The 23,286-nt window shown below is 40.0% G+C and overlaps 2 protein-coding genes and 1 long non-coding RNA gene across 4 annotated transcripts in view; 1 reads left to right on the forward strand and 2 right to left on the reverse strand.

The window, feature by feature from the left end:
- Positions 1-7,272: 7,272 nt before the first annotated feature.
- On the reverse strand, positions 7,273-9,336 carry LOC113226841 (malate dehydrogenase, cytoplasmic). Of its 2 annotated transcripts, none has more exons than XM_026459616.1 (2): positions 8,731-8,763; positions 7,273-8,548 (listed from the first exon to the last, which is right to left on the reverse strand). In XM_026459616.1, exons 1-2 carry the CDS (start codon positions 8,746-8,748, stop codon positions 7,556-7,558), a joined length of 1,011 nt encoding a protein of 336 aa, XP_026315401.1. In that variant the 5' UTR covers positions 8,749-8,763; the 3' UTR covers positions 7,273-7,555. The 2 variants fall into 2 exon arrangements, with proteins under 2 accessions (XP_026315401.1, XP_026315402.1); XM_026459617.1 differs by lacking the exon at positions 8,731-8,763 and adding an exon at positions 9,087-9,336 and having other exon boundaries at positions 7,274-8,548.
- Positions 9,337-10,517: 1,181 nt separating this feature from the next.
- LOC113226933 lies at positions 10,518-12,118 on the reverse strand. The gene is made up of 3 exons (XR_003310158.1): positions 11,982-12,118; positions 10,835-10,958; positions 10,518-10,743 (listed from the first exon to the last, which is right to left on the reverse strand). It is a non-coding gene; the product is annotated as an uncharacterized LOC113226933 (long non-coding RNA).
- Positions 12,119-12,644: 526 nt separating this feature from the next.
- Positions 12,645-23,286, forward strand: part of LOC113226932 (leucine-rich PPR motif-containing protein, mitochondrial) — a 12,504-nt gene continuing 1,862 nt past the window's right edge. Inside the window, exons 1-8 of the mRNA XM_026459739.1 lie at positions 12,645-12,986; positions 13,814-13,998; positions 16,310-16,508; positions 16,964-17,282; positions 17,718-19,280; positions 19,799-20,035; positions 20,270-20,416; positions 20,665-21,367. Coding sequence (XP_026315524.1) covers positions 12,856-12,986; positions 13,814-13,998; positions 16,310-16,508; positions 16,964-17,282; positions 17,718-19,280; positions 19,799-20,035; positions 20,270-20,416; positions 20,665-21,367 — 3,484 coding nt within the window. The 5' untranslated portion in view covers positions 12,645-12,855. The remainder of the gene's footprint in view (positions 12,987-13,813; positions 13,999-16,309; positions 16,509-16,963; positions 17,283-17,717; positions 19,281-19,798; positions 20,036-20,269; positions 20,417-20,664; positions 21,368-23,286) is intronic.

A 23,286-nucleotide genomic window follows, 5' to 3' on the forward strand; every position in this document is an offset into this window, starting at 1 on the left:
AAAGATCGAACACTCAGAAAAAACACTCAGAAAAAATTCCTTCGATCTGGTCGGATTCGAACCGACGTCTTCTTGCATACCGTGCCAGACGCTATACCAACTAAGCCACGGAACGATTTTCAATGTTTTTGATTAACAATTAAAACTGACAAGTATGATAAATTTATATATGGGGGTGGGTTAGGGTTTGGGTTGGGTTAGCGGGTTAGGTGTTGCGGCGGAGCCTGTCATCAGACCCGCCGCGGTGGTTGGGGGAGCAGCCACTGAACTTCACAGTTGAGTGGATGCTGTCCTGGCCCCCATGGCCCTTGGGTAGCGGACTCGGGGGAGTTCGTTGCCCAGCATAAAGGGGCCCGGGATGAAAGGCTCGTCTGGTGTTCGGCGAGCCTTACATTCGGAGTCGGGGGACCGATGTGTCTCCCTTCTCGGGGAGGGGCTGCGCAGAGCGCGGCCAGCCGCGCGGACGAGTGCAACAGCGTACCCGCACCCCCACCTACAGCGGAGAGGAGGAACACTCCGGGGGTTTAGTGCGGTCGGGCTCCCCTTCAGGGTTCAGCCCAGTCCCACATAACCCCGGCTCTGCCCCCGCGGGGCCAGGGTGTCTGTAAGCAGATTCCCCTGGATTAACAAAAAAAAAGGTTAGGAGGTATCTGTAAGCAGATTCCCCCGGATTAACAAAAAAAAAGGGGGTGCCCGAAGGGGTCCCGCCTTGTCGTGGCGGGGGGGCTCTAGTAGCCGTGGCCGATTTCATCCCACGATGAAGCTAAGGGGAACCCACGAGGCCGGCCGATGGTGGTAGGCTGGCCCGAGGAGGAGGGCGTTCCGCGCGGGGCTTGTCTGGTCAGCGGGACCGCGTGGATGCGCGTTGGGAGGACGGTCGCGGGGGGAGAGACGTGTCGGTGTGTCGTTGCCGCTCGTCCTGTCCTCCGCGACCTTGGCGGGGCTGCACCGCTTTCAATGATACAGTGGCGACGGGGCCGCGGGGGAAGAGACGTGTCGGTGTGTCGTTGCCGCTCGTCCTATCCTCCGCGGCCGAACGTGGGTTGTTGGCCCGTGGTGGGCGCTCCAAGGAACTCTCTTCGGAGAGTCCGCGCGGAAGTGCGTTAAGTGTTGCGACGGAGCCTGCCATCAGATCCGCCATGGGGGCTGGGGGAGCAGCCACTGAACTTCACAGTTGAGCGGATGCTGTCCTGGTCCCCCATAGCCCCTGTGTAGCGGACTTGGGGGAGTTCGTTGCCCAGCATAGAGGGGCCCGGGATGGAAAGCTCGTCTGGTGTTCGGCGAGCCTCACATTCGGAGTCTGGGGACCGATGTGTCTCCCTTCTCGCAAAAGGAGGCCGCGGAACGGGTGCGCGAAGACGCAGCTCGCTGCTCGCCTAATTCCCTAGTGAGGCCAGCGGACAAAGGACGGGGATCCCTTGCCCGCATTGCACGGTCTCACTCATTTGAGGGGATCGGTTAAGCGTCCGACCCTCCCCTCTTTAGCGCGGGAACTTTGGCAGAAGCCAAGGTGGCCGGGGGCATCCTTGTGGTAGAATCCTCGGGATCCCATTGTGCCCACAACACCCGGCCAAGAGGGTGCGCCGGGAATTTTTATGGGTATTTAGTGGGCCCTCCATCGGAGGATCAGTACCACATAGAACCCGAGCCTCCCCGGGCTCGAGGGTATGCATAGAGCATTTCCACCCGATAAAAAAAACGGTTAGGGAGTGGGTTCCCCTCCAACTGTCCTGCCACCTTGTCGTGGTGGGGGAGCTTGCGTGCCCTTATGATCCTCAAGGCTATGTCGGATAGCGCTTCGCATACCGGACAGGTTTGTGGGGTAGGGGCCAGACTAAGAGCGGCACACACTGAGGGGGGGGTCCACTCCCGGTACCACTATGATCAGCAAAGCAGACCAGAATGTGGACGCCTATGGGAAGAGCGCTGCCTGTACGCGGTGCAAGAGCGGGTCTCTCTCTCGAGAGGACTTGCGGGTGAGGAAGGGAAACCTCTCTAAAAAAAACCAAGAGTTTACTGAACCGATCTGTATGCGAGTCACAGCGTGTCCAATATCAGGTCTGGGCCAAGTAGGTCTTGTGGCTGAAAGGGTCAGATCTGGATTAGCAGCCGGCCGGAAGCACAACAGTATGCAGTAGTGGCGAACGGGCGGGCGTAACTGCCACAAAGGCAACTCACCCCTCAAAAATAAGGAGGGTGCTTTCCCTTCATCAGGAGCACCTCACCCCCAAAGGAACAATGAGCACAATTAAAGAGATCGTTTTACCCCAGGAGGGTACCGGCACCGGCGGAGAATCCCTCCCCGTGTTCGCGGACGGGCACGGGTTGCCCCTCGTATTCTGGCGGGCAAATTGCGCTCACAGGGCACCTATTTCCGAGGGGTTCGGCCCACAACCGACGACAACTGGCATTCACAATGGATCTGATTCAGCTTCACGAATGGACGAAGAGGGGAGTAGCGACTACAGCGACGTGGAGTTGGTAGAGCTCGCAAGGCATTCATCAGCTGTCTCGCTGAAGTTCTGGAAGGGTCGCAAGCGGAATCGCGACAAAATCGATGGTAGCGACGATATCAGGCAGCAGACAGCGAAGAGAGGAAGGTCTCGAGCGATAAACTCTAAGATCAGGAAGTGAGGGCAGACCTCGGCCTCTGCTCTATTACGTAGAGCGGAGGATGAGGTCGCTGACTTAACGGTAATAACCGCAGCCACGCGGTCAGCACTACGACAGAGTGACAGTCAAAGATGGCGCAACAACGGCCATCCTGCAGGTGCTGAACTGCGTGGCAAGCATTGAGAAGGTCTCCGCCATGTCTAAAAACCTGAAAGGAGAGTTCAAGCGTGCCCTTAACGTGGCGACTGTCGCCATCAAAGAGGCAACAGAGACTCTCGCTAAGTGCAGCGTCTCAGCCGAAATGTGAAAGCTGCAGGCGGACAATGACCGTCTGCAGACTGAGCTCAATGAGCTGTGAAAAGAAGTGACGGAGCTGAGGGCCAGTATCATCAGCACCAGCAAAAATCCAGGGATGGCCCCCGTACGAGCGCATGCAACACTTGCACCCGGCGTGCAGAGACCTGACTTGGAGGAGATGGAGAGCCTCTTCATGCGGTGTGCAGGAGCCATGATGGACGCGCGATTCGAGGGCATCGAGGGCAGACTGCTTCGACTGGTGCGGGTCCGCCCTCCACTGGCCGCTAACAGACGCCAGCAGCTGCAGACACCTCAAGTACCGGAGGCTGCGGTCGCCTCGTATAGTGCGGCTACTAAGAAGGGGCTAAAAGCCCCTTCTTCTCAAATGGTGCGAGCGAAAGCGGCCAAAAAGAAGAAAAAGAAGAAGAAGAAGAAGCGCAAAAAGGCAACACCAGCCTTAAGCACTCCGGGTGAGGCACCGCGACCGGAAGTGGCGCCGAAAGACGGCTGGACTGTGGTCGGTGGGAAACGTGCCCAAAAGGCAATGCCCCAGCTCGGCAGAGGCAACCGGTGAAGGGACCCATCCAGCCACCCAAACCGAAGCTCCGTCCTCCGAGGTCTGCAGCGGTGGTCCTCACACTGCAGCCGGAAGCGGATAAGGAGCTGACATACGGCGCAGCCATTGTCAGGGCCAAGGCAAGCATTGACCTTTTCGTCCTTAGCATTCAGGCCGTTCGTTTTCGAAGGGCAGCTACCAGAGCCACAATGGTCTCTACCACCTACGTGCCGGGAGCCGACAATGGAGGTAAGGCCGACTCTCTCGCGGCAAAGCTCAAGGAGCTCTTCCCCAAGGAGGCCCCACTATATCTCTCCTGTAATGACGCCCCCTGACACGCAGACGAGCCCTATGGCGGATGGGGATATTCAGGAAGTGTCAGAGGGTCAGTTGGGTGCAGCCGTGTTGCGGCTTCAAGCAAAGAAAACGGCACCCGGCCCTGATGTAATCCCCACATGTGTCCTCGCCCTAAAAAACGGCCTGGATACCCGTTTCCGGGCACTCCTCACCGCGTGCCTAAGGCTCTTCCCGAGCCGGTGGAAAGTGGTAAAGTTGGTCCTGCTAAAAAAGGAGGGGCGGCCTGCTGATTCTGCGTCGGCATACCGCCCAATCGTGCTGCAGAACTTACCCGCCTCATCAAAGGCGGGTAAGCTCTTTGAGCGCGTTATTGCAACCCGCCTCATCCACCACCGGAAATAGGTCCGAACTTGGCGGATGTTCAGTTCGGCTTCCGTCGGGACAGGTCCACCATCGATGCTATTGCACGGATGAGGGCCCTTTCAGAAGAGGTTGTATCTCCTGGCCGGGTGGTATTAGCGGTGTCTTTAGACATCACTAATGCGTTTAACTCCTAGCCACGGGAATGTATAAGGGAAGCGCTTCGATATCACAGGGTTCTTCCCACTTCGATAACACTTTATCTGCAGAGGGTGATCGCAACCTACCTATCCGGGCGTCAAGTGATGTTCCCCGGTAGAGACGTCTGGGGGCGATGGGAAGTGTCGTGCGGTGTTCCACATGGGTCGGTCCTGGGTTACCGCTCCTGTGGAACATCGGGTACGAATGGGAGCTGCGTGGGAGTCTCATGCCTGGAGTTGGCGTCGTCTGTTACGCAGACGACACGTTAATGACAGCCCGCGGCGAATACTATAGAGAGGTGTCCATTCTAGCCACGGCGGGGGTGGCAGAAGTAGTGGGGAGAATCCGCCGGCTAGCTAGGGCTAGAGTTTAGGGGGTGAGTGACCCACCCCCTAACCCACCGCCTAACCGAAACGACACGTCGCAGTTGATTTAATTGCAATTGATTTTAATTGCAATTGATTTCAATTGAATTGATTTTTTGATCTGATTGAATTTCTGATTGAAATTTAATTGATTTGGACGTTACCAACACTGTTTTGGACATTACGGTCGACTTTGCTTGCATATCATGACACTGTTTATGAGCAAGTGTGATGAAAATATTCTTTAATACACATTGTCAGAGTTGGGCAGCATTTCTGCCTAAAGTCGTGAGCGGAAACGGCGAATATATAATTTGGTTTAATAGACATATTACAAATATTGATTACAAAAATGTATGAAAAAGAGACAGGCAAATCGAATCGTCTAGATCAGAAAGGAATAAACATTTTGTACTATTACCATTTGAACGAAACTCGATGTATGTATGTATGTACGACTTAGGTACAACAATTATTTAGGTGTAAATAGTTTTTGCCCTTTAACTCGAGCATTAATGGGTTTTAAACCATAAACAAAGCGCTGTGTTACAGCTCCGGCGCTAGCTCATTTCATTGTATTAAAATATCTTCTAATAGAACCTTCATAATGAATGCTATGTAATACATTACATTACATACATTACGCGTCGCGACGCTTCGACTCTGCGCCAGTGTGAGTTGAGCCTTTTTTGGCGAAGCACGTCGACGTTTGGTGGCGGCTTCGCACGTCGCCGCGTGTCACTTGGGCGCCGTGAGGCGTCTGACGCCGACAGTATGTGATCCCGGCGCACTAATGCGAGAGTCATCGAGTGTCGCCAGGCGGTGTAGTTGAAAAACAGGACGCGACGCGACGCTTCGACTCTGCGCCAGTGTGAGTTGAGCCTTTAATGGTAGGTTGCATAAAAAGGATTTTATGCTGTAGTGCATAAAATTAAAAAACCATCACATTAAATGTCTAATTGTTGTAATTTTACATCAATTTTAATTAAATAATCGTTTTTTTTTGTTATATTGCTGTTTAATTTCCTCGCAATCGAAGTGAAAAGCAGAATGTATAACTCGTTCATAAAACCCATTTTACCCTGGACTTACTATCGATACTCGATATACTCGTTTCGGGTAAAATGACACGTTTTACGGCACGTACATGTACGGACAAAGGCACATCAGACTACACATTTTTGTTCGAAAATCGCCTCCATTGCAACGGAACAAGATACGTCAAGGCAGCACATCAAGCTACACATTAGCTTGATGTGCTGGCGTGGACTACAATACTATTACATACTTTTGTAGTAAAGAAAGACAAAAATCAATCGGAAAAATAATAACACTTTGTAATAAGAAACTAAATTATGGGATGGGTTAGATGTTGCATAAATAAAATAATTATACTGCATCCTTTTTAACCGACTTCAAAAAAAGGAGGAGGTTCTTTTGTGTATGCTACGCGTTTGCTCCGGCATTTGTGAACGGATTTTGAGGATTCTTTTTTGTTGGAAAGTGGGTACCTCAGTATTGGTCCCTTTTATATTTAGAGAAAATATTCCACCTCTTGAGGGTCGTATTCTAGAACTCTACTCAAGTCCCTGCCATTAGGGTCGTATTTCCAGTGCTTGTGTTTCAATTGCAATCCTGACTTGAGCATTGAGTAGAGTTCTAGAATACGACCCTAAGAGTAGCATGTTAGGGGATCATCATGAACCTAATTAAACAAGGTTTATTGGATTGTAACCACTTTCCGATAACAATTTTCAATAAAACTTTGCAAATAGATTTAATTCTACAAACTTCAGAAGTTGGTTTTTTTCAGTGTTGGGCGTTAATTTCAATCAGAACTTCAATCAGATTAAAAATTATAATAATAATTATATAATATAATAATAAAAATTGCAGTCGCAATTAATTTTAATTGCAATTGATTTCAATTGAATTGATTGTAATTGCAATTAAATTAATTGCTTTTTTTTTATTGTTCTAAGAAACAATTGAAACTAACAATTAAAACCGAAACTACCGAATAAAAGTGTCATTACGAATATGGCACTCATTTCTAAATCCAAAATGGCGTGCAAGATTTTGAGTGGGTGGGTGAGGGGTGAGTTAGGGGTGGGTTGAGGGGCGTGTTAGGGGTTGGGGCAGGACCTTTAGGATTCACTCACCCACCCACTCAAACCTACTGAGTGAGTACTCAAACCCAGGGGGTGGGTAACCCACCCCTAACCTACGCCGTAACCCACCATCTAACCTACCCCCTCACCCACTGCCACGCACTCACCCATTCACTCACCTACTCACTCATGAAAATAATAAATAATGTGTCAAAGAAACAAATGGCAGTGTGCACTTACTAAATTGTTGTCATTCATAATATCTGATTGATGACTGAAGCTTACAATTCTTAGAGACTGGGTATCTTTAAGTTATAAAACATTGAAAGATATCTAATAAACCTAATAGTTGTGACTTTAAAGGGAAATGTTATCGTTATCAGCTACTTACGTAAGCGTCAGTGTACATTGTACTATTCGTGTTCATCAAGGCGTAATGATAAGAACATAGCACATAACATATTAAAACCAATCTATTGTAGGCAGAGTTTAATTTCAACAAAAAAGGGCAGTAACTATTTTAAAGTAAATGTTACATGCACTCTATTTTACAAAGCATGAGATAACTATTTAATCGAATCTTAACTCCAACAAACGAAGTCAATAGACATAATCTCTGTAAATAAATAATTAAAAATTTTGTAACAATAACCATACTATTACCAAAAGAATATTTCTAAAAAGTCACATAGTATGCCTAAACAACTAATTAAGACCTATTTTTAATTTACAATTTGATCATAAGGATTACTCAGTCAATCCTTGCACACATCAAGGGCGTCCTGTTTCTCTTCAGCCAGCTCCTTGCCCGTAGTGTCGAGCATCTGACGAGCAAAGTCAGAAATGGTCAAACCTTCTACAATCTTCCACTTTCCATTGCTGACAGTCACAGGAAACGAGAATACTACATCACGGGGTGTTCCATATGATCCGTCTGAAACAACACCCATGCTGACCCATCGGTCTCCAGTACCCAAGAACCAGTCTCTCATGTGATCAGCAGCAGCTTTGGCCGCCGATAATGCCGACGATAACTTCCTAGCTGCAATAACAGCAGCACCACGCTTTTGAACAGTGCTTACAAATGCGGTCTTCAAATATTCGTCATCTTTGATTGCAGCTGGCACAGATTTTTCAGCACCTCCAATATTGACTACAGCATTTGATGCATCAGGAAACTGGGTGGATGAATGATTACCCCAGATAATAACATTCTTGATATTTTGAACCGGTACATTCAATTTAGCAGCCAACTGAGCTTGTGCACGATTTTGGTCAAGGCGTGTCATGGCTGTGAAGTTTTCTTTAGGAATGGAAGGAGCATATTTAGAGCAAATCAGAGCATTTGTGTTTGCCGGGTTGCCAACAACAAGGACCTTGACATCTTTCCGGGCTACTTTGTCAAGGGCTTGACCTTGTTCCTTGAAAATGCGTACATTGGCAGCAAGAAGGTCTTTCCTTTCCATACCCTCTTTTCGTGGCATAGCACCTACTAAGAATGCTGCAGCCACATCTTTGAAAGCCTCTTCTGGGTTAGAGGTGGGGAGAACACCGGCAAGTAGAGGCAAAGCACAGTCAGCCAGTTCCATGACTACTCCTTCAAGGACACCCATCATGGGTGCTATATCAAGAAGGTGCAGATAGACTGTTTGTTCATTTCCAAAGACGGCACCAGACGCAATTTGGTATAACAGGGAGTAGGCAATTTGACCTGCCGCTCCTGTGACTACAACTTTAATTGGGGCTGCCTGGAAAAAAATAATGAAATAAAAAATTAAAACATAGGTAAGTAAAAACTAAAATTATTTGTTTTGTATGATATAAGACTAGTTGCAATTTAAATACAAATGTCTTTATAAAAATTACAAATTTAATAAAATTTATTAGTACAACATTAATTGCAATAAAATAGCATTGCAGGCGAAATTACCATGACTTTAGGCGCCATAACTGTAGTGAATTCTGTGTTGTCAATGCTACAGCAAAAACATGCCATAGTAATACTACTTAATAACCAGCCAGTACTATCATAAACCCGATTGAAATTATTAAATAATCTATATGTGCCCTGTGATAAAAATCATAGCTCCATTTCTACTTCGATTATGAATTATGTATTTTAATAAGCGGTAGGTAGATTTAAAGAGATTTAAATCTCGATTTTGATACTTAGCGATATAAGTACAAATCGTAAAATACTTAATACTATACTGTCTCAATTATCTAATGTAGATATTTGAAGGTCAACGCAATGTCACTGGAAGTAAATTGTTAATAGGAACTCACCATTTCTGAAGTCCAGTAAAATAGATTTATCAAAGAATCAGATTGAACACGTTCTGTTCTTCACAAATTTCTATTTATTTTATCTCAATACCGTTTAACACCACCGCCGCGCCGGTAGCCCTGTTCTATTTGCGCAGTTTGCCAGATTGACCAGATTCACTGTTTTTGCACACATACACACTACCGGAATTTCGTGATTTTTCAATAAACAGCAACATACCCTACTTCTAGCCCTTTTTATTTTTGTATCTGGCTCGGGCACTTTGCAGTGAGCGTTAAATATAAGTGACTTTATGTGTACATACACACTACCCGATTTTGGGATTATTAATATTGTTGTATCCTGTTTCATCAAAAATTTTCAAAACACAAACTTTGCAGATTTTTTAAATATTTTGTTAGCTTTTTGTATAAGTAATTTATGACGAAGGTTGAAAAAATTCGATCAAGACTTGTTTACAGGTTGAAAACGAATCACACAAAAAAGAGTCCCGACTATAAGGTCCAACTTCGTTACGGCTAAGAAAATGCGAAATCCAATCAGACAAAAATATTTTAAATTCGATTACATAGGTGGAAATTATTTTATTTTTCATCCGATAATTCAATGATCTTATGTGTACTTAACGTTATATTATTATTTAAATCTTCATTTATTTTCCAATCCAATCCTGTAATGTGTGTAAACCACAAATTAGGATACTTTTTAGTTTACTTTAGTCTGTGATGGTGTAGAATCTAGACTATGGAAACTAAAGAATGGCCTCCTAAAAACACAAATTAGAAAGATATAGTAGGAACAGATAGGAAACAGGCCCTATAACGGAACATTCGTAGAGGTAGTTCCGTGGCCCGTGACAGCACGCTGGTGGCGCTAGTGTAACGAATAGTGACGCGCCTCAAACCTTTATGGATCGGTTACTATTAGTAATGTCCTGTATCGCACTTTTACGGTAAAAATTACGGTTTCATCGGTCCTAGTTACTTTTTCAAATTGCTAATGTTTTGTGGTTTAAAATAAAATATTGTACTTTCAGTTATATCTGTTTAATAACGAAAGCTACTAACGTTTCGTAAAGGTGTTAACGCATGGGAGAAGAAACGGCGAAAGAAACGAAACTAACATCATTCGTTTATAGTAATACATCTACCGACTAAAAACAAAGTCTAATTAATTTTTACTTTAATTGGCAACTTAAATTCTAATGGCGTCTTTTTCAGATTTATCATTCTCTTCGCATCTTCCAACATTAGAAACAACAAGAAAATATATGATTATATATCAAAAGATTTGTAGTGAAGTAAACATAACGATCAGTTTTTTTATGTTATCGAACTCACAGTAGTAATTATAAAAATTGTTTATGCAAAATTCGATACATCAACAAAATTATTACATATTAAATGCGGAAAAGTACATAGATAAAGTGTCACTAAATCCTTGAAAATACCTTTAAATCACGTTATCATGTCACATTGTCGTGTTAAACCATCGAGCATGTTAAACTAAGCAACATCACTTTTATTTTTGTCAGTCGATATGTTGAATATTATGTGTGTGGTCTGTGTTCTGTGGTCCTCTTTCTATTCCGGGTCACCAACACTGCATTTATCTGCAGTGATACAGCATAAGTATGATCTCCCACTGTCCGGACAGCTCAAATGTAAGAAAAATAACTTGTAAGTCATATCTTATTAATATAATAAATGTATAAGTATCTGTAGCCACCAAACCACTCAATACTTACAGACAGTTACAGGACAAGTGAGTTTTCGACATGCTATTTCCACTTCTGAGAATAATGTAGGCTATGAGAAAGGCACTCTTTTATCATCTTTGATAAATTTATCCTCAAAGTGAAGTTTGCAAACCTGAAATTTAATAAATTTTGTGGAGGTAGTGCTTAAATTTCAAATTACAAATATTGAATGCCTTTTAAAACTTTTAAAACATTTCAAATATATATTTATTTCTTATATTTTTTTAATGCTTCAAGTTTTATGAGGCTTATGTGTGACTTCCTTAGAATCACCGAGAATATTAGGAGTCTTGAAATAGTTGTTTTTAAACTCTATTATTAGGCAATGATACAAATACTTGTCTTAAAGTATGTTGAAGGCTAAGGTATGTTGGTTGTTTCTCCTAAAACATTAATTCTCTATCATTTTAAGTGTGCTACGATTATCATTAAAAGTCGTAACAGGTTCTGGTGGTGAGAGGCTGCTGTATTTGAGTTCGAATAAAAACATTTTTAAAAATTTTGCCTCTTTTGCAGAACTTCCAAGAGCATAGTCTTCAGCTTCAGTCCTAGAACAAGCCACATTGTTGCTGTTTGTGACTGTACCAATTTACAATGCAAAAGCCGAACCTACCCAGAAACCCTGAATATGACTTTCGATCAGTCATATCCCCAGCCCAATCTGCGTCAAATGATATTTCAACTTTACTACTACCTCTACTAAAATTGAGTCCGTAGCTAGTTGGAACTGGGCAACTTATGTGGTATATTTTTTTGGTGTTCATTAGAACTAAATATGAAGAAGTCACCATCATATAGTGCTATGATGGCATTGTCTTTGTAATAGATACATTATTCAGCCTTTAATTGAGTATAGCCATTGGTAATTAAAACTTTATGCACTTTTCATTCCAGGTTCCGCTGGCTTGTTTGAGTCCATATAAACTCTTCTTGAGTAGACAAACTTTGCACTTCAATCTCAAATTCAGTAGGTTGCTCCATGCAAATGCATTCATTACGATCTCCATTGAGGAATGCCGTATTAATGCATTCATTGATTATAATAATCTTTGGGCATGCAGGTAATCGTTCAGCCATCGAGTTCGCTTTTGCTGTGCACAAATTAGAAAGATATTTGCTGTGTAAAATAACTTACATAGGCATGCCTATGAATGCGGTTTCGGTGCGTAAGTGACGATGTTAATCTTGACTCTCTACGCTGCAAGGCCACCGGCACAGGTTTGCTGTCTCCGATGTGGATGAACAGCCATCGACGAGGTACCTATGAACACGGGGCTTGTCTCTGAAAACACAAAAAGAAACAAAACAAACAATGTACAAACCAATAAGTTGAAATTGCAGAAGTCCCACGCCAACAAGCTGGTCGCTAATTGTTTCTGCAAAAAATAATAAAAGTTTTATTAGAAATAGTAAATCTTTCCCTCGCAAAGCGAAAAGAAAAACTCAGAATTCTACAAAAGAAAATTAACGGTTTAACTTTTTCTTATGTCGAATCGGACAATCATCCTTTCTGCATCGTGACTCAAAATTAGATTTTTTAATGTAAAATTTATTTAAGTTTTAACTACTAGAAAAACTTATTATAACAATAAATTTAACACGTCAATTTATTATGCATTTTAAATAATTTACATAATTTCATTCCAAGAGTTGCCGATTCTTTATAAAACTGTTAGATATATATTTCATTTTTAATCTGTTTTTGTGTCAAACGCCATGGGCCTCGTAACGTCCAATTAAATAAGACCTCCATACCCAGTACGAAAGTTTGATATTTAGGTTCTGAATAAAATGGTTCTAGAGGATGATCTTCTATGGTCGGCTCAAATACTAGAGTGTTTCCGTAGCGTGCTTATAAATGACATAACAATTACCAAGCAAGATAACCTCAACTTTTGGTTTTTTTTAAATGAAATTGGGACTTTTCAGTGATAAGTAAAAATATAATAATTCAAGTGTCTCAGTTACGAAATAAGTAGTAAATGCCAGTACATTAAGGGGGGTTTAAAATGTCGTTGTTACGTTCCACAAAGTTTGTGCGGTATTTCACTGGAGCGGCGAGAACACTTATATTGAATTCAGCAAAGACCGCAGAAGCGAATTTGTTAGTAAATCCTAAGGCTCTGTGTTCTGCTAATAAGTAAGTTGATTGTTATTTAATTCTTAAGCTATTTATTACTGAAAATACGCGATATAACTTGTATGTCTTATTTAATTTGCATAATGAATATGAGCAACACGTTACAATATTGCTATGATAATGTAAGAAGAATACTGTGTAGGTAGCTTAAATTCTTGCATTATAAAATCTTTGCCTTTGTATGGACTTTTATACTTTTAAAAATTGCTTAACATTTTCGTTCGGGGCGTTTTTCTTATTTGAACTATAGTTTGTCCCAATCCATTTTGAATAAAAAGTAAACAAACCTGTGTGGTTAATATTCCAAAGCAATTACTCAATAAATCGAATAAGTAGCACTTTCACGTATATTTCGAAGATTTCGACTTGATATATCATCACTTTTCCCAACAATGTTCATTTGAATAGCATCGTAAAATCGTATTTGAAAAATGGTAGTCCAAAAGTGAGGTTATTATTCATCTATACTTTTATGACTTGCCTATGGTTGCATAGTGCTGTTTGCAAAAAAATATTCAGTTCAATCAATTAAAATTTAGTAACCGATTATTAAATCGAACATTTCAATCGCAATCGAGGGAGTATCTAAGTGTAAGGATTTGAAGTAGGATTTAAATTGAAATTTTAAATATGCTTATGTAGGTTATGTAAGGAAAACTGCTAGTTAGACTCAATTGAACAAATTGATTCATTCAATTAATTCATTGATTTGTAGTTGGTGTTACAATTGGCCACCACTAAATCGTCTATGGTGGGGTCAGTGACTTGTTTGTTTCTTTTTTGTTCAAAATGGATTGAAGCAAAGTATAATACCAAAATTTTTGCAGTGTTGTTCTGCGAGATTACGCGACATCAAAAAAGACTGACCTAGAGCCGCTGCTGCAGAAACTAGACTCAGAGGTGCGGCGATATGGACGGATAGCAAAAAGAGACATTGATGAAGTTTTTGACGAAATCCAGACCAAAAATGACATCACAAGTTCACAATCTCTATTGGTTATCAGATGCTGTGGTAATATTATGGTTAAATATTAATTTTTAGCTGTTAATCAAGTCAAATCAATAATAAGAGATATAGAGATGACTGGGCATGGACTGATAATTATAATGATATGTGTTATATAACTGAACATTTAAGCATACAGCCATGGGCAATGTCCAAAATTATAGAGAATGCATGGTAACTTACTTGTTTAGGGATTACCAAATTATGTGAATTAAAACAATTTATAGTTATTAACATTTCATAGGCCTACCAGTCAGTGCTTTAATCACAGCAGAAATTCTTGTGGGGTAAATAGGTTTTACAATATAATAATATATGGCAATTCTCACACAAAATATAGCAATATCGAGATATAGAAATGTGAATGACATATACAAATAGCGTTTCCCTCATGATGCTAGTGGAATTGCAGTTTTTCCATTGTGTTTATTGTTGTTTATTAGCTCCTGACTTTGGCTTTAATAAACCCCATAAATAATTCTTCTTCTATTAAATGTTATGGCCTCATCAAAGTAATCAATGACTTTGCCAATATCAAGTTGAGTAACACACACATTTTCACTTAAAATTTTTGACTTTGACTTTTTGACTTGACTTTTTTTTTTGTGCATGTCACAAAATAAGTAAACTTATTATTACCTGACTTTACGGTTTTTGACCAATTTTATCCTGTGCAACTTTGGTTTTTAAAGTCCATTCAAACATGGCTTTCTTGTTATTTTCTGAGAGCCATGGTTTCTTCCCAGCTTCCCAACCTTTCGAGTCAGCTTCCTGAAGCCTTCTTTCAGTAGTACGAGCAGAAATTGATCTCTTGGTATCAATTGACAACTCGAATTTAGAATACTCGAATTTATTTTAAAAAATTAAGGTCTATAGAAGCTTTTTCTGATTTTTTTTTTTCAATTCTCTCATTAACTTTTGGTTCTCGCAATTTGTGGTGATGCATTTACACCCTGTTCTGTGTCTATTAGTATGAAATATCTACCTGTGAGTTCCCTTGCTCATACGGAACCTGTACCTGCCTGCACATATTGTTCTGAAGTAAGTTCGTGTCTTTTAGGCATATTGCAACAATAACACTAAATGTACTAAATCAAAACGCTAAACCTGCATTGCATCATTGGATGTGTACAAAACGAGTGATAGTACCAAACCGAGATATAAATACAAACATAGCACCCACCATACGAAAATAGGCTCACAAAAGCCCGTTACTACCTGTTACACCAAGTACCAAAATGGTATAATGCCAAGTTTTATTGCACCATGTTGTATTGCCAGTTGCGGTGTGGCATTACTGTTTATAAGCCTTTTAGAAGCCAAAAAATAATACTTAAACTGAAATAATTGAACAGAACTGCAATACTTAGGCTGCTCAACACTTTTGGCCAAGTCTGGATGTTTATTAATTTTCAGAAATTAAAGTTTGGTACTTTACAGTTTTAGTGTAAATTGCCAAACTATAGTAATAAAGCTTAATATGACATTATGTGGGCTGATATTGATCATTTTTATACTTAGAAAATGTGCATAATTTCATCTGTTACACCATATTACCACCTTTATTTAAGTTTGAAACTTTCAAAATCATTGTTACATTCCATTTGAATGTTTAATTTGTCTACAATTTCTGCAGGAAGAAGTTTCTACTATGAATATCCTGAGTCTTTTTAAAGACTCAGGATATTCTTAGTAGAAATGTAAGAAACCAAGACAGGTTAGTATATAGTAGTACTAGCAAATTAAGTTATTACCAGAAACAATGCAGGGCTATGTGTGTAAAGATATAATAACGCCTTACCGTCAGACATAAAACTGATTAATAATAATCTTATGTTCAAACGTAAGCTAATGTCATGGCTAAGGGACAAAAATTTCTACTCCATTATAGACTTATTTTCATACAAATTTCAACAAATCTGACTACTTAATTTAAATTAATTTAATTTGTTTTGAGCAAAGAGAAAGAAAACTTTACTTATTAACTATTTTTTTTACATCTCCATAATATGATAATGGCTTGCTATGATATTATGTTAATATTTAATTAAATTTATTTGACCAAAAATAAAAAAATATATTTACCAATTTTATTTTTTTATTTCTTAATGACATACCAATAATTTAGTATTATAATATATGTTAATAACCCTGTACTGCTATTAGAATTGCTTGAAAATTGTTAAATTATAAAATATAGATAACCATATATTATTTGCATGCCAATTTTGGTGAAATATCAGGACTGTCCTATTATTATATGTGTACCATCTTTTGTAAACCTTATTTCAGGTAAATAAATTTCATTTCATTTCAGGAGAACTAGTACCAGAAGAACTGCCAGAACAAAGAACCCTTCTTGTCCAGAAGATATGGAATGTTCTCTCGGAAAGAGGAGTACCCATGGATATTTCTCACTACAATGCTTTACTCCGGGTGTACCTTGAGAATGAACATCCATTTTCCCCAGCTAAGTTTCTGGAAGAACTTGAGTTGAAAGGGTTGCAGCCAAACAGGTGAGATTTGCGATATTTTAGCAAAACTATATGTAAAATATGTGATAATCGCTTGCCACTAATATTGTAATTTAATTAAAGTGGGAAGTTTTTTTTATATTGCACACACTCATAGCCTCGCACTAGGGAAACCCTGTATCGCGGGTGCCATGGGCATACACATAGACAACCATAAATTATACCCAAATTCCTGAAAAAAATAAATGTAGGATATACAAATATTTCCCCAGCTCGGGAATTAAACCCAGGAGCTCTGAGTCCAGCATGGTAACCATTCGTCTACAGGGACAGTTTTGCTTGGATAACCGTTTTTGATCCCACCATAATAAGTGTTTTTTCTGTTAATTATCTTATAATGTTTTAACATAAAGGAAAATCTTTTCCTTTCCGTAATATTTTGTCCATAATAAGAGAGAAAATGAATAATTGAATATCTCATAGTCACGTTTTTTCAGGGTCACATACCAAAGATTAATGTGGCGTTATTGCCAAGAAGGTGACGTAGACGGTGCTACAAAGGTTCTAGAAAAGATGAGGGAATTGAATTTTCCTGTTTCTGAACCCGTTTTGAATGCCCTAGTTATGGGACATGCATTCCATGGCGATACAGAAGGAGCAAAAGCAGTATTGGAAACTATGGCTGGGGCAGGGTTACAGCCTAGCAACCGTACTTATACTTTATTAGCTTGTGGATATGCTAAGGAAGGAGACATAGATGGTGTTAAAAAAATTATACAAACTGCTGTGGATCAGGATGTCATTATGACTGATAAGGTAAGCTCATTATAAGTCCGTCTAGTAGGTATGTACGATTAATGCAGTTGCTTCTTATAATAATAATAATAACGCACACACTCGACATAGCACTAACACTAGCAAAACTATACGTAAAATATGTGATAATTGCTTGCCACTAATATTGTAATGTAATTAAAATGGGAAGTTTTTTTTATAATGCACACATTCATAACTTCGCATTAGGGAAACCCTGTATCGCGGGTGCCATGGACACACACATAGACAACCACATATTACACCCAAGCTCACGAGAGAAATAAATGTAGGCCATATAAATATTTCTCCCGACCCGGGAATCGAACCTGGGACCTCTGCGTGGCAGTCCGGCATGGTAACCGTTCGGCCACAGAGGCAGTCTTGAATTATGAATGTTGTATGTGTCTGAATTAATATGAAATGTTCAATTTCCAGGATATTTTGGATATCATAGAGCAGCTAGCTGTTGGAGGTCATGGGGACAAAGTAGAACACTTATTCCCATATCTACACAAAGGACCAGGTTATAACCAAGATGTTTGCAACCTTGTCCTAAAACTTCTCAATAAGGGTGAAGAAGAAACAGCAAAGAAAATCATGAAAACTATGCCCAAAATGGGTACTTATGACGACACAATTTTCAAAGGAGCTTTTTTCGTCAAACAGCTATTCAGACTGAACAAACCGGCAGAGCAATTAATTAAATCATGTAAGGACCTCCAGCAAGAAGATCTTGTTCCCAATGCTATATACATAGCAACTGAAACTGCGCTACAACAAGGTCGCACAGAGGTAGCTCAACTACTTTTCAAAGAGCTAGAAAACGAGGGCAGAGAGATCCGTCAGCATTACTTTTGGCCTCTGTTAGCTCAGAAAGGAAAGGAACACGACGAAGAAGGTCTCTTACAAATTCTTCGTGACATGGCTGGCAGAGGATTAATGCCAAGTGGAGAAGCTTTAAGAGACTATGTCATTCCGTACTTGTTGGACAAAGACAATGAAGAAAATGTTATTCTCAAACTGCAAATAGGGAATGTCCCCTTAATTTACAGTGCTAGGAACTTGATGGTGGAACTGTTGGAACAAGGTAAAATTATGAAAGCTGCAAACATAGCTGTTAAATATCAACCGCGTGGACAGTACTCCTTAATGTCGCGTCCGCTTCTAAACGCACTGGCAAAGACTAAAGACATTAACTCTTTTGCTACGATTTTACATGTCATCAGCAGCCAGGGTCCAACCACTCAAACTGAAGAAGATGTTGCAAACGACGATGCTCAAAGTGATGATAAAACCAATAGCAATGAGATTGGACGGCTTGTTAAAAATGCTGTAAGAATTCTCGGGAAACCCGATTTGTGTAAAAATCTACTAGAAGCTATTCATTCCAAAGGATTGAGGATAAGCACTGAGGCTGCAGAGGCGATACAACAGCAACTTAGTCAGGATTTGACAACTGATTTATCAGAATTGCTCTCCAAGTTGACTTCTTCAGATTTAGAACTTGTACCCCTCGAGAGCCCTCGTCGAGGAATTTCAGTCAGAAATAGTGCTCAACTAGAACGCCTACTGGCACAAGCTAAATCCAAAGGTTCTCCTAATGTGAATCGCTTGCAAAAGCAATTGTTAACCACGTACATTATTGAAAATAATGTTGAAAAACTCAACAATTTTTTGGTTGAACTGAAATCGTCAAAATTCGAACTCTCACCGGCCACTCTCGCTCAGTTGTTCGAATTTTACTGTCAAAATGATGATATAAATAAAGCTAAAGAGTGTGAGCAGGAGATGCATACTAAGGACCCAGAGTACAAGCTCAATAAGTACAAGTTAATTTTGATGGCTTACGCCTATGTACGTGCAAAGAGATATGATGAAGCTCTAGAGTTTCTAAAATCTCATAAAGTTACTTCGAATAAGGAGAACAATAATTTTATTTTCACCTCTAAATGTTGGCAGATGCTTAACAGTTTGGCTGAGGATAAGCAAGATGTTATTGTAAGTATATGAAAGTAATAAATTTAAAATTAGTACTTTGTGGCAATTATGTTGACAATATTATATTAAACAAGATGCTACAATACTAGTTCCTACAGTGACATGGACATATATACATAGATACTTATACTTCACGCCTTTTTCCCATCGGGGTAGGCAGAGACAACAGTCTTCCACTTGCTACGGTCCTGACACACATCTTTCGCCTCGTGATATGGACAATATGTTCAAAACATTTGCGGCCACCCCATTACCTTATAAATCGCTATAGACAGCTAGATTTTAGGCAGAAATAGATTAAAACCCGGTGCTCTGGGAAATAACCCGTTTAAAACGCGGGCGGCTTGATTGAGTTTTACCCACGTTTTATCCCACTGCCCATCTCTGCTAGCAATCGTTTGAAAATACGATGGATTTTTACAATAATGTTAATACTGCCGTCTGTTGAATTGTTTAAAGAAACAGAAGTCTTTTATTAAAAGTAATGTATACATTATGTTTTCAAACATATTTTACAGTTAAAAGAAATGACTAAAGTGCTAATAGAAAATGAATTCACGGAACCAACCAACGTTCTATTGGGGCCATCTATAAAAGTACATCTGCTAAAAGATGACATAGACGGCGCCTTAGACGAGTTCCAGAACTGTTGTAAAAACTATCGTTGTACGCCGTGGAAGGGAGAACTGATGAAGACACTTATCATGAAGGAAGATGCTACTAGGTTGCAATGGCTCGCTGATTTAAGTACACAGGTAATTTTATGATACAGAAAAATTTACGTAATATTTACATTTTATTCCCTTAAAATCGCATATTAAAAACCTTGAATAATAATTGAACCCTTGATAGTTAAGTAAAAGTATACATAATTTTTCTGATGTTTAGAAAAGTGCGATAATCTTTGATATTTTGGGTACTTTTGTTATTAGATTCTATGTTGATAATAATTACACAAAAACATTTTTAATCTTGTATATCGTTGTCAGATTCACGGCGAAGTGAACATTCTACATGATCTCGTGTTAGCTTTCGTGGAATGTGGGCGGCTGCGGCAGGCGAGACGCATCCTCGAGACCCCCGGCCTAAATCCGCGCGCCAAACGCTTCCAGACCGCGTGCCAACGATACGTCGAGGTACCTACTTACCTCTCATTATTATTACAACGACAATATGGTTACATTCACAATGATCTTTATATTATTATATGATTGTGAATGTCTACTGATCATTTGGCATAAAGGAGCTTCATTGCAACCAGCTTTACATTTTGCTTTCTACATGAAGCTAACGTTGCCATATTAGTAAATATATTCCGTTACAGCAAAAAGAGGTCCTCCACATTGCACTAAACATGTTATAATTCCTATGTTTTAACTAACAGGAGGGCAAATCAGAATACCTCGAAGGCCTGCTCGAAGCAACGAAAGAACTTTCACACATCGACCGTTCCAACATCTTCTATCATCTGCTCATCACATACTGCAAGGCTAATGAGACTGACAAGGCTCTAGGTCTTTGGACCCTGCTCCAAGAAGAGGGAGAGATACCAAGCGAACAGTTCCTGAACTATCTCGGTAACCATCTTAAATCCAAGAACCGCGAAGTTCCTTTCGCAATGCCAGGAGACCATGCCCCTAAGCCAAAATCTAAAACAGATATTGTAAAACCACCAAAATCATCCCAACCAACAAAAGTTGAAGTGTCAAAAATGATTGAAGATCTTGTCAATAATGAGAATCCATCCGAAGCTATGGATGTCGCTATAAGATCAATCCAACAAGGTGTGATCCCAAAATCGTCTGTCCTGAAATATTTGTTAAAGACCCTAGCAGAGGCAGGTAATGTGGAAAAGATACAGCTGCTAGGAAAGTATATAAACGATACAATGAAACGCAATGTGACGTTTGATGATAAACTAACCTTGGCAATTTTCAACCGTGGCGCGGGCGCACAGCATATAGACAGTCTTCTGCAGTCAGTGAACACTGCCAAAAATGAGGAGGAATTGGAAGCTGTATTAAAGAAGTTCCCTAGAAGTAATGCTTTGGCTTCTATAGTGAACAATGAAGAACTGGTAAAGAAATGTAAGTACTATTATACAGAGTGTTTACTTTAAATACAGTAAGCGAAAATCCGAAATCATAGAAGATAAAATGAACCATAAAGTCTTTTTTGTGAAAACAATTTTTGCGTAGTAAATTTTCTTTCATTTAATCAAAATTTCTTTTAGTGCTGGTCGACTCAGTTTCATGAAGGGATAATTTCATTGTATGGGGCGAAAAAATCGGGACCCTTAATTTTTATTATACGAGTGACTTTAATCTCCGTCCAAATTTTAACATTGGTTAAAAAATACTCGTTTTTTAGAGTCACTCAGTAATAAAGTACTCGTATTGAGAGAAAGCACCACAAGATTATCTAAAAAGTACTTTTTTCTTGACGACCTCAGTGGTAGAGTGACTTACACACCAAATTTCATGGTGTCGCCATATCTGAGGTTCTGACTTCGATCCCCGGTCGATTCAATGTAGAAAACTAACGTTTCTATATTATCTCGGGTCTGGGTATTTGTGGCACCGTCGTTGTTTCCGATTTCCATAACACAAGTAATAATAATAGCACACACACTCAACATAGCCCTGCATTAGGTAAGCCCTGTGTCGCGGGTGCCATGCCAGGGACACACACATAGAGAAATACAAATTACACCCAAACTCACGCGAGAAATAAAAGTAGCTCATATAAATATTTCTCCCAGCCCGGGAATCGAACCTAGGACCTCTGTCTGTCGAAAGTGCTCTAGTTACTTACTTCGGGATCAGAGCAACGTATGTGATGTTTAATTATTTGTTTATATTTATTTACTTTTGCAGCCATCTGCGCGCACGCACCCTTCATGCATAAGCCTGCAAAAATTATCTCCTCATACTTTTTGTAATTGTACTGTTCTTATGTGTATAAATTGATACAACTTAGTGACAATGCGTATTGACTTACGTCGAAGCGTTCTAGCGTTTAGCATTATTTTCTCAAAAATAATTAAAACATGTTTTGGATTTTCTCTCGAAGCAAAGCGCATGTAACCTTGTGCGGGTTTCGAATAACTAAAGCTGCCTTAAATTTTTTCCTAAGTAGGGGGATGTAAAGAAATTTGATGACCATCAAAATCGCGAGTATTCTAGATAACGAACTCCAACCTCGTATAGCAATTGAAAGCTTTAATTTACATTACATTGACCTACCAATAAATGGACGTCGGGTTTGCGCTAAAAAGTGTCCGCACCTGTAGGGCGTTAAAATTGCATCATCAACAGAGCGTCAATCGCGCAATAGTCTTCGTTTGTTCCGAGTGACAGCGCGGTTGTCAATTATGCAGTACCAATATATGCAGTACAAATAATAACTTGTAAAAATTACTGCAGTAAAGTGTGAAAACAAGATTTTGTATCATATTTGCACTAAACAAATATATTGTGTTATCATACTTATCATTTAAAAGTGTTATTTTGTACAGTTTTATAGTATTTAATTTATATATAACTGAATCGTAAATATAAATTACAGAATGCACACGAAATAATGAAATAGCTAACTGTCTGTTTTACGGCATGGGATTACCTATCAGAAGTCAGAAAATACATTTGCCCGAAATAACATTAGCTCGAATTTTCATAATGTGTTTTTACGAAGATTACAAAAAAAAGTTAATTTTTGTCTACGTAAAAAGCATCAAAATTACTCGAAAGCGTAATGGTTTTGTTATAAATCGGAATTACGGATATTTCAGTTTACGTTTAGTTAGAATATCGGTACATTTCTTATAGTACATGCTTATTTTCACATTTGTAGTAATAATTGTATGTATGTATCTGCCCAACTCTTTATTATACCTTTAAGTGAATTTGTACAAAATTCGACATAATAATATATATAAAAAAATTAATCAATATTTACGAGAAAGGCTAAATATGGTGCATTTTGTTAAGTTTCCAATAGAAGCTGA

This window comes from Hyposmocoma kahamanoa, unplaced genomic scaffold (genome assembly GCF_003589595.1).
Source record: "Hyposmocoma kahamanoa isolate Upper Pololo Valley unplaced genomic scaffold, ASM358959v1 202, whole genome shotgun sequence".
Taxonomy (NCBI): Eukaryota; Metazoa; Arthropoda; class Insecta; order Lepidoptera; family Cosmopterigidae; genus Hyposmocoma; species Hyposmocoma kahamanoa.